Source organism: Morus notabilis, unplaced genomic scaffold (assembly GCF_000414095.1).
Source record: "Morus notabilis unplaced genomic scaffold, ASM41409v2 Scaffold451, whole genome shotgun sequence".
NCBI classification, from domain to species: Eukaryota; Viridiplantae; Streptophyta; class Magnoliopsida; order Rosales; family Moraceae; genus Morus; species Morus notabilis.
Genome location: NW_010361080.1, coordinates 998,186 through 1,014,934, shown reverse-complemented (window position 1 = coordinate 1,014,934; position 16,749 = coordinate 998,186). Strand labels below are relative to the sequence as shown.

The 16,749-nt window shown below is 32.1% G+C and overlaps 2 protein-coding genes across 2 annotated transcripts; both read right to left on the bottom strand.

Moving 5' to 3' along the window:
- Positions 1-6,968: 6,968 nt before the first annotated feature.
- Positions 6,969-7,834, bottom strand: LOC21408554. The gene has a single exon (XM_010098452.2). The coding sequence runs from the start codon at positions 7,617-7,619 to the stop codon at positions 7,026-7,028; it is 594 nt and encodes a 197-aa protein (XP_010096754.1). The 5' UTR covers positions 7,620-7,834; the 3' UTR covers positions 6,969-7,025.
- Positions 7,835-13,542: 5,708 nt separating this feature from the next.
- LOC21408553 (GDSL esterase/lipase 6) lies at positions 13,543-16,578 on the bottom strand. Its single transcript, XM_010098451.1, has 4 exons — positions 16,332-16,578; positions 16,035-16,180; positions 14,086-14,548; positions 13,543-13,772 (listed from the first exon to the last, which is right to left on the bottom strand). Exons 1-4 carry the CDS (start codon positions 16,576-16,578, stop codon positions 13,543-13,545), a joined length of 1,086 nt encoding a protein of 361 aa, XP_010096753.1.
- Between the last annotated feature and the right edge of the window lie 171 nt (positions 16,579-16,749).

Genomic DNA, 16,749 nt, shown 5'->3' with positions numbered 1-16,749 from the left:
AATTGGTTCCAAAACATTTTTGTTTTTTGTATGAAAATGAAAACGAAAACATTTTTATTTTCATTTTAAAATCATTTCTGAAAATGCGTTTGGTAGTTTTATTCTGAGATTATTTTCAGTTTAAAAAAAACTGAAATTGTGTTTGGTGATTTAATTTTTAAATATATGTAATAATATTTAAATTAATAATATATTAAATAAATAGTAACCCTTAGTTAATAATTATATAAAAAAATACCCTTAGTTAATACAGTCTAAACCCTAATTTGTTGTCACTCTCAATCCGCTTCTCTCTCTCATCTCATCTCGTCGCTCTCTCTCTACCCTCCTTGTCTTCGTCCCACTTTCTCTGGTTTCCTCTCTCTCTGCCGTGTCGTGGCTAAAGAAGGCACGCGATCTGACTGGATATCCCGGTAGATCCGATGCCGTTCATCTCGCTCGTCTTAGATTGAGGACGCTGTGGAGAGCCGGTGCCATTGGTGGATCTCGCCGAGTTCGAGATCCGTGAGGATCGACGTTTAATCCTTCACCGGCGTCAACCGTGGATTCTGCGAGATCTCCCTCCTCTCTTCTCTTTCCGCCCCCTTTCTCTACTGTCGCCATGTTTGGACAAGATGTTGTCGCTACGATAGACGCAATCATCGTCATCGTTCGCTTCGTCACCATGAGATCGTGGCGGATCCAAGATCTCAGATCCTAGCTCATGTGTGATCTCTCTTGCTCGTCCCTCGCCGCCATGGATGCAGCTCCGCGTCTGGTTCCGGTTCCATGCGGTGAGAGCATCGGATTTGGGTTTGCTAGATTTTTCCTTGAGTCAAACAAAGTCATGCGTGTTCTAGGTCGATCTGTTGCCGATGAGATCAAATTTGGCCTTTACAGTCTCAGAAGTTTGGAAATGAAAACAAGAAATATGAAAACGGAAAAAATTCATTTTCAGAAAGATGAGAAAAAAAGAGAAAATGAAAACGGGTGTTTTCAGTTTTGATTTTAGAAAATTTTACACCAAACGCGTTTTCTATTTTTTTTCTCGAAAATTGTGAAAAATAAAAACGAGACCGGAAACAAACAGGCCCTTGAATTCCCCGAGTTCCGGATTTTGCAGAAAACAAATGTCTCTTTATTCCTAAAGGAATGACAATCATAGAAGCAAATAATGTCGTCGTAGTGAGAGCCTATAAAAACTTTTTGGAAAATCCGCTTTCTCCTTCTTCGGAACAGGTGGTAAATTGATTTCTTCAATAACAAAAGAAAGGTCATCACTGTTACCCCCCACCCTTGGCATGGATCGTAACCACGGACAATACTTGTTTTTTATTTAATGATCCTTTTTTGGGGAAACCAATTCAAACACAAGGTTGTGGAGGATGAATGTTTTTTTTTACTTATACTGTCTTGGAGTTGCTTGTTTATGAATGACTGATCATTGATCATAGTGTGCCACAACTTGCAAACGCGTTTGCTAGATTTTTCTTTTTTTGTTCTGTTTTAAGGATTAGAATAGAAAATTTTTATTATCAAAAGAAAAACGAAAAATAGAAAAGGAGACAACTTTAAATTTCAAGTATACATGAATTTAAGCTTTTATTTATTTATTCATTTATTTTTGAAGGGGCATAGTTTGTATTTTTTTTTTCCCCCTTATAACGGAGTAACAGACTTAATTGAAAATACATGCTTTCAAAATTTGTACAACAAAAGGGTTAATCCTATTGTTAGAATGTAAGTTCTCTTGACTTTTTTCTTGGTATATTACTCTTTCAACATTTATATTTCTGGTAGTTATTGTTTTTAACATTAAAATCAATGAGGGCCCAAAGAAAGCAAAAGGAAGAAAAGCAAAAAAAGAAAAAAAAGAAAAAGCAAAAAAGAAAAAACGAAGGACTTAAATGATAAAAAGATTAAAAAAAGGTGATAGGAAAAAAAAACGGTTGAAAGTAGTAGAAAAATGAGGAGGGAAAGAAGGAAGGCGCAAAAGATGTCGGACTAAAAATTAAGGAGTTTCTCTAGTAGGCCTACCTATCGACAGTCTCAGTTTTTAACATTTAGAGCTTGTCAAAATCATATTAGATTAAAAAAATATGCATAATAGACATATTTTGATATAGATCTGTTGGCTGAAACTATAAGAGAAACTCCCTAAAAACTAATGTAGAAAACACAAAACTGGAAAAAAAGAAACACACACAAAGAGGAGATCCATTAAGAAGAGATTCTTTTTTATATATTTGTTGAAAATTATTTATTGGGTACATATAAAAGAAAATGTATTTGAAATAGCTTCTTAAAAGAAATTACGTAGGGACATAAATGGAAAAACAATTATTACAATAGGATAATTAAGTAAACAAATATCTATGAGGATCATATTTGAAAGAAGGGAAAAAATGTATAATAGGGCAAAAAAAGATTAGACTCAATAAGGGGGAAACAAAGAAGAAGAAAAAAAAAGAAAGCAAAAGGACTCACAATTGTTAATAATAATAATAATACTAATAAAACGTAAAAAAAAAAAAAAAGATAAAGAGGGTGTTTGGTATGAGGATTCGTGTCATGGTTCGAATCATGATTTGTAGCTCGCTACAGTGTTTTCTCTTATAAAAAATACACGCAAACTAATAATAGTTCTGAATCTGTAAATCAAACGTCCACAAAATGTTTCGTCCCAATCATTAAGGGATGAAATGTTAGTTGGGATGAAACCTTTCGTCCCTTTGGACGAAACTTGAAGTGCCTAGTTTCGATCAAGAGAAGAAAGAGTTGCCATGATTGGGTTAAGTCGCACATATTTAAATTTATAGAGAGGAAACATGCTTAAACTGACGACTCTCTTTGGTATTTTCTGTGGTAGCTATCTTTGTATGATTTTCTTTTTTTTAGCGAATTATCATGTTTATGACTTTTCTTTTTCTTTTTCTTTTTTCAGTAGTTATGTTTGAATGGAGAATAATAATAAATTTATGTGTATTCCTCAATCTATGCACTACTACTACAAGTCTTTGCTAAAATGTATATTTGTGCTTGTATATTCTTCGATTGCTTGTTTAAGAATGAAGCATACTTGGCCCTTTCAGGCTGTCCGTTGCCAAATAATGAATTGCCATCTGGTTCTTCCCCATGTTTTCATCACAATCATACAATCTTGTCAGTTCTAATCTTCCTCACTCTGATGAGTAAAAACTACATGATTAGTGTAATGTGCTTGTGATTTCCAGTATCATCATTGCCTCCTAACTTTAGAAACCTTCCAATGTTCTTTGAGAATTTCTTGTAGTCCTGCAATCAAGTTCAAGTGTTCTCGGAATTATAAAAGGGAAAGAAAGTTTTGAAATTTAAAAAGAAAATGATGAGCAGGAAAAAGTCCGTTTTTTTTTTCAAAAAGTTTTGACATTTAAAAACAGTTTTTAGAAAACCGTCGTTAAATGTTTACATTAGACGACGATTTTTAAAAAATTGTCATTAGTATATAACATTTAATGACTATTTTTAAGGAACCGTCGTTAAATGTATCGTACAATTTCGTTCCGTGTTTTTTTAGCACATTAGATGATATTTTCTCTTAAAACATCGTTAAATAATCGCGTTTAATGGAGAATTTATTGTAGTGAAAAGGTCTTTATCTATGAAAATTCCATTTATAACTTTCTTCAATTACCTTTCGTGAGAAAAAAATCCCACAAAATAGCGGAAATTCTTGGAGCTTTCTTATTAACAATAAAATTCACTTTCATTTACAAGAAAAAAAAAAAAAGGGAAAAAGAGGCTAATGTCAGTTTAAGAGTTAAGAAGGCGTCCCAGTATTCAAACGAAATTTCTGGCAATATTCATGGCGGTAGAAATAATGAGATTGAGGAAAAATTTGAACCTAATTGGAATGTGGGTCGTCACCTCAAATTGTAATTTAACGTTCAGTTTCAGGCGTTGAGGGAAAAAGGGCACTGATCAGACTTTTAATTAAGTCAATTAGAATTTAGGAGCTTAGGTACGATAAGTCAACCTTCTAAATTAAATATCATTTTTAAGGAATAATATATATTAACATCAATAAAGATAAAATACAAATAAATTATCATGATATCCCGATACTTTATGAAAATATATTATGTATCAATGATAATACCGGAAATTAATAATGATTTACTTCTTTAATAACTTCTGGCTAGGAAGGGCACAAATCGCAAAATTTGGTATGAAAATATAATCTTCTTTCTTTTTCTTTTTTTTCAAAATTAGGTAGGAAAATATATTTAATATTTTTTAAAGTAAAATTTATTAAAAAAAATGCTACCTGTCACTGATTCTGTTTTATCACTTTACTGTTTGATACGGGGGTTATAACAAAAGAAAAAGAACATAAATTCTGAGGGACTGATGGCTTGCTTGTAGCTCTGAAAGTGCATGCCCAACTGTCCACACAAAAGTATATACGCAATAAAAAAAGATTAATGTACCAGGTAAATCCTTCTTTTATGTCCCTGATCTGTTTAAACCCCATGATCTCCTTTTTCTGAGAAAATTCTTAGCCCCTTGCCAAAAATTCAGTTGTATCTATATACATGCGTATACACACGCATATAGAGAATATATATATATATATATATATACATATATGTATATTGAATACGCGCATATACAATAATATATTGGTTTATTATGCATATATAGTCCAGAATCAATGTCCAGCCGCATTTTTTTACTTAGGAAAATGAACAGTACCGGCCACGTGCCATGGAAGCTCACTTTCGTATTACTTTTCTTTAATTTGTATATTAGTTTCCAGGAAAATTTCGAATCACCCTGTTGGACCAAGAAAATTCCAACAATTTCATTGGCTACTTTGACCCCACACGGCATCTTAATTCACAAGATTTCTTTAAATTTCCTTCTGCACCATTTAATTTTTGCGCAATTACAGATCAATTATACTAATTGACAATCTAATTGATCACTTTTGCATGACCAAAACAATAATAAAAATCCATCATACAATTTTACTTGTGATATAATAAATTGGTAATTGCCACCACAGTCACAAATTGAATGATTTTCCCTTAATTTACAGATAAATTAACTATACTTTTTTTCTCTGATAATTGATAATATATATATATATATATATATATCATGAGAAGAAGTGTTCTCGGAATTATAAAAGGGAAAGAAAGTTTTGAAATTTAAAAAGAAAATGATGAGCAGGAAAAAGTCCGTTTTTTTTTTCAAAAAGTTTTGACATTTAAAAACAGTTTTTAGAAAACCGTCGTTAAATGTTTACATTAGACGACGATTTTTAAAAAATTGTCATTAGTATATAACATTTAATGACTATTTTTAAGGAACCGTCGTTAAATGTATCGTACAATTTCGTTCCGTGTTTTTTTAGCACATTAGATGATATTTTCTCTTAAAACATCGTTAAATAATCGCGTTTAATGGAGAATTTATTGTAGTGAAAAGGTCTTTATCTATGAAAATTCCATTTATAACTTTCTTCAATTACCTTTCGTGAGAAAAAAATCCCACAAAATAGCGGAAATTCTTGGAGCTTTCTTATTAACAATAAAATTCACTTTCATTTACAAGAAAAAAAAAAAAAGGGAAAAAGAGGCTAATGTCAGTTTAAGAGTTAAGAAGGCGTCCCAGTATTCAAACGAAATTTCTGGCAATATTCATGGCGGTAGAAATAATGAGATTGAGGAAAAATTTGAACCTAATTGGAATGTGGGTCGTCACCTCAAATTGTAATTTAACGTTCAGTTTCAGGCGTTGAGGGAAAAAGGGCACTGATCAGACTTTTAATTAAGTCAATTAGAATTTAGGAGCTTAGGTACGATAAGTCAACCTTCTAAATTAAATATCATTTTTAAGGAATAATATATATTAACATCAATAAAGATAAAATACAAATAAATTATCATGATATCCCGATACTTTATGAAAATATATTATGTATCAATGATAATACCGGAAATTAATAATGATTTACTTCTTTAATAACTTCTGGCTAGGAAGGGCACAAATCGCAAAATTTGGTATGAAAATATAATCTTCTTTCTTTTTCTTTTTTTTCAAAATTAGGTAGGAAAATATATTTAATATTTTTTAAAGTAAAATTTATTAAAAAAAATGCTACCTGTCACTGATTCTGTTTTATCACTTTACTGTTTGATACGGGGGTTATAACAAAAGAAAAAGAACATAAATTCTGAGGGACTGATGGCTTGCTTGTAGCTCTGAAAGTGCATGCCCAACTGTCCACACAAAAGTATATACGCAATAAAAAAAGATTAATGTACCAGGTAAATCCTTCTTTTATGTCCCTGATCTGTTTAAACCCCATGATCTCCTTTTTCTGAGAAAATTCTTAGCCCCTTGCCAAAAATTCAGTTGTATCTATATACATGCGTATACACACGCATATAGAGAATATATATATATATATATATATACATATATGTATATTGAATACGCGCATATACAATAATATATTGGTTTATTATGCATATATAGTCCAGAATCAATGTCCAGCCGCATTTTTTTACTTAGGAAAATGAACAGTACCGGCCACGTGCCATGGAAGCTCACTTTCGTATTACTTTTCTTTAATTTGTATATTAGTTTCCAGGAAAATTTCGAATCACCCTGTTGGACCAAGAAAATTCCAACAATTTCATTGGCTACTTTGACCCCACACGGCATCTTAATTCACAAGATTTCTTTAAATTTCCTTCTGCACCATTTAATTTTTGCGCAATTACAGATCAATTATACTAATTGACAATCTAATTGATCACTTTTGCATGACCAAAACAATAATAAAAATCCATCATACAATTTTACTTGTGATATAATAAATTGGTAATTGCCACCACAGTCACAAATTGAATGATTTTCCCTTAATTTACAGATAAATTAACTATACTTTTTTTCTCTGATAATTGATAATATATATATATATATATATATATATCATGAGAAGAAGAAAAATGGCTGCCCTTTGATTATATCATAAGAGTAGTACACAAAAATCTCTATCTCAAATAAATTGGCTCCTCTTTTATGGTCTCCAACATAGGCTTCCTGGACCTGCATGCAGCTAATCTGTACTTGAACTCCGGCAAAACCAGCTCAAAACCCTCATGAACTCCATCCAAACTCGACGTTGACCCTTTAACGTCCCGTTGACCACTTTGATCATGATCACCACGCGAATTAGCTTGATCAAAATCAACGGCCGTCGACAATTCTCTTGTATTATTGCTGACGCCGGAGTCCGGCAAGATCCTGACCTTCCCTCCGGAAATCCGCTTAGCCGCCGAGTTGGCCGCCATGAAGAACATCGCCAAGTCGGCGGCGGTGATGACTGAATTCACTCTCCTCATCGGAAACATGACGTAGACGTTCCCAAATTCGAGCTCCTCGTCGGCCGAGAGCGCGGAGAATCTCCGGCCAATGTGTAGAGCCCCCGAGTTAGCCAAGAAGAAATTCGGAAGCTCCAGCATGAGCTCCGCTGCCTTGACGGTCTCGCGGAACTGCCGGACCTCGCCGCCCGGGAAGATCACTCTAACCGCCTTGGAGTTCTTCATGAGAGGAGCTGCCAAAGTGCATGACACATAGTTTCCCATGTTGTTCACGTTGAAATATGAAATACCTAATTACTAGTTAGGTTTTTGACAGAAACAAAGATGAAAAAAAAAGAGAAACTTTTTTTTTCTTTCTTTTCCTTGGAGAGGTTCAAAATGGTTATGGGTTTGGTTTGCTTTGAGGAAAATGTGTATGGGATATATAGTAGTGTATATAGACAGAGAGAGAGAGAGAGAGAGAGAGAGTCAATGAAAGCCGGAATTTTCTACACATAAAAAAATGATTATAATAACATTACATCATGTGCGTGTGAGGGAGTTAAAAAGAGAGTTATGGAAGTTGTGTGGTATATATTTTCACTATTTCTTGTGGGGTTGGTTCGTTTGGCGTCTTTTTGTTTTATTTTGAAAGAGGAAAATTATAAATATGGAATGCGCGTTATTTGGGTTCGAAAAATTAAAAAGAAAAACAAAAAGTGAGGAAAAGAAATTGCATCACATGTGTTTGATGTCTGTTTGTCATCGCGAGTTTTCGTTGTAAATGCGTGTGGGACCCACCTGATGACTCTTTCTTTTCTTCCAGCTATTGTGTGTCTGCTTGAAGGCTTAGAAGTTAGAAAGTTGGTATTTTTCCCAGATGAATTAAGGAAAAAGATACGAAACAGTTTCGCCAACAGTTTTGAATCTGATGTCAAAAACTTTCCTGTTTCGTTGCTGCTTTCTGGGACAAGTGGGGCTTTATATTTTTGATGTGATGTGACCCTTTTTATGATCAACTTGTTAGGTGTTTTATTATCGTGGACTTATGATGGTTTCTAATTTGTCTTAATTTGTAATATTGCTTGGCCGGTTGGCTTTGCTTTCGTATCTGTTTCTCCCTATGATTATATATTGGACCCAAAAGACTAAACAATTATTTAGATATGCATGTTCACATTTTACATTAGGGCATGTTTAAAATTCCATGTTCAAACATGTTCACATTGATTTTTTATTTAGGGTATTTGGTTATGTTAGTCTCTGAAATTTAAGCATAGTGACAATTTGGTCTCTAAACTTTTAATTTTAACATATTTAATCCCTGAAATTTTATTTTTAACAGTTTTAGTCCCTGATAATAAAATTGACGACCGATTTTTTAAATTGAATAAAGATAAATATGTGTCCATCACGTGGTAATTTAAAATTTTATAGAAAGAGTTATAATGTATGAAATTTTTTCTCCTTGTTACTATTAAAACAATAGCATTTTGATTCTCAAAATAAAAAAAATAAAAAAGCAATAGCATTTTACATACTGTAACTATTATGTAAAATTTCATGTTATTATGATGTGATTGTTTAGCTAAATTTCAGAAATTGTTTGTCAGTTAGGGATCAAATTGTTAAAAGCGAAAGTTTAGGACTAAATATATTAAAATTAAAAGTTTATAGATTTTTCACTATGCTCAATCAAGTTTATTTATTGTACATCTGCGTATTTATGATCTCAACTAGTTTTCAGAGTTATATGTAGTTGGATTAATCAAGACAAGTGCAAAGAGACAACAAATCTTACTGTTAATTAAATCAAGACAAGTGCAAAGAGACAACAAATCTTACTGTTAATTAAATCAAGACAAGTGCAAAGAGACAACAAATCTTACTGTTAATTAAATCAAGACAAGTGCAAAGAGACAACAAATCTTACTGTTAATTAAATCAATGCTTCGAAATATTTTATTATCATATTACACTTGTTTTCACATCCAAATTAATATTAAACAACTTCTATTTGTTTATTTAATTATTACTGTTTAATTTGACAGTGTTTACTTGCCGAATATATTGGTGTTATATATCTGTTTATTTTGGTGTGCTATACCTATCTAACTTCGCTTTCTTTTGTGTCCAATTTGCTGCAAAAACCAGTTTTAATTACTTACTTAGAACTCCAATTAGCATAATTAGTGATGTTGATCATATTTCTCAAGTTGAGAGTTCAGGCGAAGTTTAGCCGTACAGTACATATGCACGTGTATATACTTTTGTATATATGCCCCTACTATAAAGTGGAATATATATTTGCAAATTTGTTGTTAGATACAATATACAATCCACATATGTATATATATACACATACAAACAATTTGATGTTTTTGTCGGTGGGCTTCACACATGCCAAATTTCCACACAGCTATCTTATAATGTTATGTATGCCCATAATTCAAGACAGCTTTGAAACGAGTACGTCTGGATTTCAAATAAAATGTACGGTTGTAGGACGGGTACCTTATCCTATAATTATAAACAATAATATCACTAAGGTCCACTTAACAAAAAGAAACAGTAACAATGGTCCAAAAAATTTAGTGCACGTCCTTTCTTTAGGTGGCTTTATTGGCCGAAATTTGAGCTAAAAACTCTAGTTTTGACGATTTGAACAACCGACCAATATGGTTTACCCAAGCAATCATCAAATTTATGGTGCACCCACGTACTAGTACAATGTCCTAATCATATTTTACTTTGGTCATATATTCAACAGAGTTTGCAGGATTAGGTTTAGGATTTGGTTGATCGGATTTTGTATATATAGTGGGAGATCAAAGTTTGCAGTATCCCATAAAAATATTACTGAAGAGACTCTCCAAATGCTGACAAAAATGTTTGTTGAAGGTCTTAAAAAGGACCTTAATTCCTGGACATAGAGCTTGTCACTCAAAACTCCATCAAATATATTCTAACTATAGGGTACATTAGGGTGCAATTTCAGGCACTCTAAATCGAGTATTACACCTGTAAAAAATAAATGTTTACATTCATATCCTTCAATAATAATCCAACACTCAAATTTGTACGTTACACTTGGTCTTAACCAAATTACTCCCTTAAGTATGAATTACAAGATAAGATATGCATCGTAAACCTAACAATAACACGGACTACAAAGTGCTGTTACCAAAAAACAAGGACTACAAAGTGCATGGGTCATCCTCCTCTTCCAAGTTCCCACTTTATCCTTGTCGTCCTTTTTTGTTAGGTGTGATATTCATTGAAAATTTGAGCCTAGAAAAGTGGGATAGAAACGGAAAAAAAAAAAAAAAAAAAAGAAAAAAGGGCAAGAAAACGGAAAGGAGCACCGTTATTTTGTGTCACTATAGACTATAGTCAAATTAAAGCAACTCTTCCTTGTTTGTAAACGTAGTTAATCCTCCATTAACTTTCATATGAACAACATCATCTATGCTAATACATGATTCGTGGATGTTAATTTGGCGCTCTAGTATTAATATATATAGATATATAGATATATATAGATATATAGATATATATAGATATATAGATATATATATATATATATACATATATATATATATAGGCAGTGGGTCATCTACGTTAGGTGGATCTAAATATGTTGTACAAAATTATTGTGCAACTAACACTGCAAAGGGTTTAATGTCATTATAATTGATTGTAGGGATAAGCTCAATAAAACTTTATATGAATATTTACCTTTTTATACTTTGTATTTTGAATTTATTTAAAAACTATATCTTCAATTTTTGATCTCATTAAATATATACCTTCAAATTAGATTTAATATCTAAATTTATACCTTTCCACACCAACCCTTGATTTTAACCTTAGAAATACCTAAAACACACTTAAATAAAGAAATAGAAAAAGAAAAAAAAAACTAAAAAACCTTAAATTGACAGTTTTGACCTCAAAAATATATAAAATACCGTTGAGATGGATTTTTTTATGTTTTAAATTTTATTGTTTGTAATATTGGAAAGTTTTAGTTTCTTTTCTCTTTTTTTGGGATAGTTTGGTCACTTTAAAGGTTAAAATCAATTATTGATCGAAATAAGGTATAGATTCGTATATTAAATCTAATTTGAAGGTATACATTTGATGATATTAAAAACTGAAAATATACATTTTGAATAAGTCTAAAACACATGGTATGAAAATATAAATATCCCAACTTTATATATACTAATTGCATCGGGTCTATTGTGTGCATCTAAGATTAGAAAAGTATACCTTATAGTTCAAGCACTAATCAAAATACTTTACTTTGCAATTTAATATACTTAATGGTGGAAAACAAATCCCTGAAGACAATATCAAATCTGTTTAGTTAATGTCCGTCTTTTTGGATTTTGTTTGCCCAGTCTCATCTCCAAGACCTTGTTTTTTTTTTTTTTTTTTAAATTTTTTTTAGGACTATTTATCTTTGCAATGAATTTTAACAAATGGTTATATGACTAGTAATGTGCCAAAAGTAACTAGAAGGATCGAAGTACTGTAGGAAAAATACCACTCAAAATGATAAAAAAATATTATTTATATTGTTTTATTTAAAAATAAATAATCATTTAAAAATAATTTATTTAAAATGACATAAAAAATAGGCCATAAAAAATCAATTCAAATCATGTACTTTTCTTATTTTCCTTAATACTATTCTGGATATTTACACGTGTCAAGAGATGTCTTTTTTGTGTGTGTTTTTTTTCCCTAAAAACTTTCCTTTTGTTCAATAGTCAATAATGTGAATGCATAATCATAATTAGATCACTCCTTTCTATAGGGACCAATACAAAATGTGGCACGTGTATAACTTTTTTCAAGGCTTATAATAAAAATTAATTTTAAAAACGTGTTGGTGAGCTGAAGAATTTATTATTTATTGGATAATAAAAAAATTCATTTATACAACTATTTATAGATTTTTAAATCTATTTTAAAAATAAGTTTTTTTTTTAATTTTAGTTGAAACAATACTCTCTTTTAATTTTAAACACTTATTTGTGAAAAAGATCTATTTAAATATTGTCAATTAAAGGAACACAATTTAGTATACATATTGTAAAGATAACTTTTGATATAATAAGAATTATATGAAAAACAATTAAGTATGGACACATTTAAAGAAAAAAATTAAATAAAAACATAATATGTGAAAGAAATTACTTTTATAAGAGTAAAATGCGAAAAAATATAATTTAAGAAAAACAGAAGTAAAAATAAAAATGTTAAAAAAACAAATTTTCAAAAAAAAAAAAACGTATAAAACTAAAAAAAATAAAGATACAAAAGTAAAAAGAAAAAAAGGTAATTTTGACAAATACATTTTAAAAGTGCATGAGTCATGATTTTTATCCTTTATTCTTGATTCATAACATTTTCAGTCAAATAATTACATTAACCAAAGAGTATTTATAAAAAATAAAAGATAAAAGTCCAGACTGACGTACTTTAAAAAATAAAATTTTCATTTTTTTATAAAAAAATAGAGAAAGGGCTGCCATGTGGTAGCCCCGTTGAAAAGAGTACCAACCAAATGGATAGATGTTAATGATTATAAATAGTAATAATAGTACAAATATAGTTGTATTATTGGCATTCAACCTTCAAAAATAAGACTCCATTTATTTTCCTTTTCAAAGGAGAAACCACGTTGCTCACGTCTTGTGAAACAAAACATCCCTTTCGTCGGTAATTAATCATTATTCAAGCACATTTGTCACGAAAGAAGCTTTGAGGTGCCATACAAGACTCTATCCCTCTCCAAATCTCTATCATAGACAAACATCACCACAAGAAAGAATACATTCTTTATATGGTGGTTTCATATTATTAAATTCAAAGTGTGTGATTTCTACTTGTGGACCTCTTTGGAATGACTTTTGGGCTTTTATAAGCTCTTTCAAAACAAGCCAATTTCTTGATACTCATAAAAAGCTTTTTTATTTACCTTTTCAACCTTTCATTTATGAGTAACACATTAAAATTGACATCATACATTTTTATTACATTACTTTTTTATAACAATGAGAGCTGTTAACTTGTCTAATCAAATAGATTTAAATGCTCTTCTAACTCCATGCGCTCTCCAAACAATCATAAAAAAACCGACTTAATTATGATTCTTTTCTTCTATCCGGTAAAAGTAAAAGCACAGGCCATAGCCCTAAAAGGTGACGCTGGCTAGAGTCTTGAGATTAACGGGCCTGACTCGGGCCGTGTTTCCGGCCCATAAAGCCTTGGAGATAAGTTTGTAAGTGTGTTCTGTTGGATGGAAGTAATCCCAGAACAAGAACTCATTGGGCTTTGCACAAATCTTATAACCTTCTTTCCCACATTGCAGCTCACCTCCAAGAGTCCCGTCACCACAACATGCTGTCGACACATCCGTAAAACCTACACAACATTATGCTTTTTTTTTTTGTTTTAGCAAATATGTATCTCGTGCCAAAAAGCAAGTCTCAATTTTGAAAAAGTGACCTGTTTTGGCCATGTCCCCTTTGTATGTATGTGTGCCTTAGTTTTTACTTTTTTTTCTTCTTCTTTTTAAGGAAAACTAATTTTGAAATGTACCATGAATTTATGACTTGACAAAATTCTTAATTTTCCTTCAATTGAGCTAATTAACCGTTTTTTTTTTTTATTTAAAAAAGGACATATACACAACTATCTCTGACTATAAAATTATTTAGAGAACAAAGGCACTTACCATAACGCGTTGGAATAGCTCGAAATCGCTGAACAACATCATAAACTGCCCCATAAACACCAACCATGCCGGGGTACTTAACAGGAATGTCCTTGACCAAACTTTCCAATCCTTTGTTGTAATGTTTCACCATTTTGTTCATTTTCCCAAAACATCGGTTAGTAGGTGCGCCTAAGAGCGCTCTTGCTGGGACACAGCCGACGGGCCCTAGAGAAAACACCGCAATTCGACGACCACCGAGCTTGTAAATCTCGTCGACGAATCTCCCAACTTCTACCAACATAGCTTGCACGTAGGTGTCGGGGCTAAGTGTTGGGGTGTCAAATGGTAGGAAGTAGTTGAAGACGTCGTTGGAACCTGACTCCAAGAAGAAGATGGACTTTTTGACGAGAGTTTGAGCTATGTGGTTTTGCTCTACTAGGGTTTTGAATTGTTGTACTTGGACTTGTATTGGGGTGATTCCCTGCATACCATGCATCAATATGTAGTTAGATGTGATGACGCTTAGCTGTATAGGTAAAAACTAGCTAACTTTTTTGCTCATGAATTTCTTCAATAATACTATCCCCAAGTATTGTTTCTAACCTGCCAAAGAAATAGTTTACCTCAAAAAAAAAAAAAAAAAAATGGTCATTATGATCTAGTAAAAGTTTGAGAAATTTTGAAGAATGCCACACAACATGCTCGCTTTCAGATTTTTGCAACGGATATTGAAGTTTTGGGTCGCACAAATGGACTAGTTAAGGTAAACGAAACGTAACGTAGATCCAAACTAACCAAAAACAAAAACAAAACAAAAAAAAAAAGAATTTATCTTGTATAAATCTGAATTTTTACTCCTTATTTTTTATTACATTTATTCCCTTTTATTAGTATAATTATTTGACTGAAAAGATTATTAATCAAGCTTAAAGGGTAGAATCCTAACCCATACATTTTTAAGAGGTATTTGTCTCATTTTCCCTTAAAAAGTTGTATCATAAAATTGAAAACATATAAAAATTTGGGGCATGACTACTTGGCATGTTTCATGCTCATGTAAATAGACAAGGCTTCTCGTCTACGATGAACTGGGCTAAGATTTCATGGATATCTGAAGAGAGAATTCTTGGTTAGGCCCGTAGGCTTAATCTCACAGTTGAAATGTCTATTAAGATAATTAGGTAACATAAAATAAAGAATTTACTTTTTAAGTGCACTAATCTAGGCTTTTACTCTTTATTCTAGATAAATATTCTTTTATTAGTATAATTATTTAACTAAAAAGGTTACGAATTAAGAATAAAAGATAAAAAATCCTAACTCGTACATTTTTAAAGGTATTTATCAAAGATTACCGGTTCATACTTCCCTCACGTTTATTTAGGAAAGATCTTTGCTTTGTGGGTTGCTAAGATCGGCTTGCAGCCTATGAGCTGAACACATTTGACTCCTCTAATTAATTTTGGACCTTGAGTTTTCAACAAGAAAGAGTTTCTAAGTTAAGCTCTATGTTTCAACATAAAACTGGACCATCAATCCTCTCTTAAACCCATTTGGCAGGTTTTGGCAACATGGAATAGAAAGCTGATCTTAATAGTACCATAGGACTGTATATATAGGACATAAAAAAAAAGAGCTCACAGCTTGGAGATGTCTTTCACTGTTTTACACGACTAGGATCAAAGAGCCTTGCTTGGAATTTGGCAAAAGTGGATTCCACTTTGCTGTAGGGCATGAAGTGAAGCAGACAACTTGGCGAACTTGACTAATTAAAGAAAATCCTAAATCCGTTACTGACTTGATTTCGCATACTATTATTGCTTCAAAAGATTTCGGTGTTCCCCAAATTAATTAATATTGATTGTCTGGCATATTAAAACAAGATTTTGCATCTCCAGTAAGTTGGAATAAGTAGCTTCATTTTTAAGACCCAGTGAAGTCTAATCCAAGAATGAGGTTTTCCTTACCAAGTCCTTGTTTGTTGCCTGCAAAACACCACTGCCGGCACTTGCAAAGTTGATGCCATTGGAGGGATAAGCCTTCCAACTCCCATTAGAAACAGCAATCTGCGCCTCAAGGAAGGGTTTCTGGACGTCGATGCCAATGAATTGCGCTGCCAAAGTCACACCAACCAAAGAATTACAAATAACACAGCACATAACAAAACCAACAAAATCCAAATGAAGTTATAATCAAATTATAAGCCTTAATTAAGATGGGTTTAGTAAAAAAACAAGGGGTAAAGGGTCAAAGGTCATACTCACAAATGAAATCAGAAACTGTTCTTCCATTAGTGAACCTCCCCGTGGGGCGGTGGAAGAAACTCGATCCATAGGGAGGGAAATCCGCCTGAGCCGTGCAGTTCTTGTTGAAGTGGTTGTTTCCGGCATCCAAAATGGAATCACCAAAGCTGAAGATTGCCCGTTCAAGATTGGAAGTAGATGCTAAACTAAATGAAATTGGTGCATTAGCAACAAGAATGACAAGTACTACAAGAAATAAGTTCACCATTTTGTATTTTAAAGGGAAAAAAAAAAGAAGAATTGAGAGCTCTATACGTATAATACTTGGTATGGTAGAAGAGCAAGAGGAAACGTTATATATACGAGCGTAAAAGGAAAGATGACGAGGAAAAGAACATGCCATGACGAAGTTAATGCAACAGAATTCACGAGCTTGGTG

Coding starts and splice junctions, on each gene's coding strand:
- LOC21408554 (XM_010098452.2), bottom strand. CDS start 7,619: ATGGGAAACTATGTGTCATGCACTTTGGCAGCTCCTCTCATGAAGAAC.
- LOC21408553 (XM_010098451.1), bottom strand. CDS start 16,578: ATGGTGAACTTATTTCTTGTAGTACTTGTCATTCTTGTTGCTAATGCA. Junction 14,549..16,034: donor AGGCAACAAACAAGGACTTG/GTAAGGAAAACC, acceptor CATGGTATGCAG/GGAATCACCCCAATACAAGT. Junction 13,773..14,085: donor AGCTATTCCAACGCGTTATG/GTAAGTGCCTTT, acceptor AATGTTGTGTAG/GTTTTACGGATGTGTCGACA.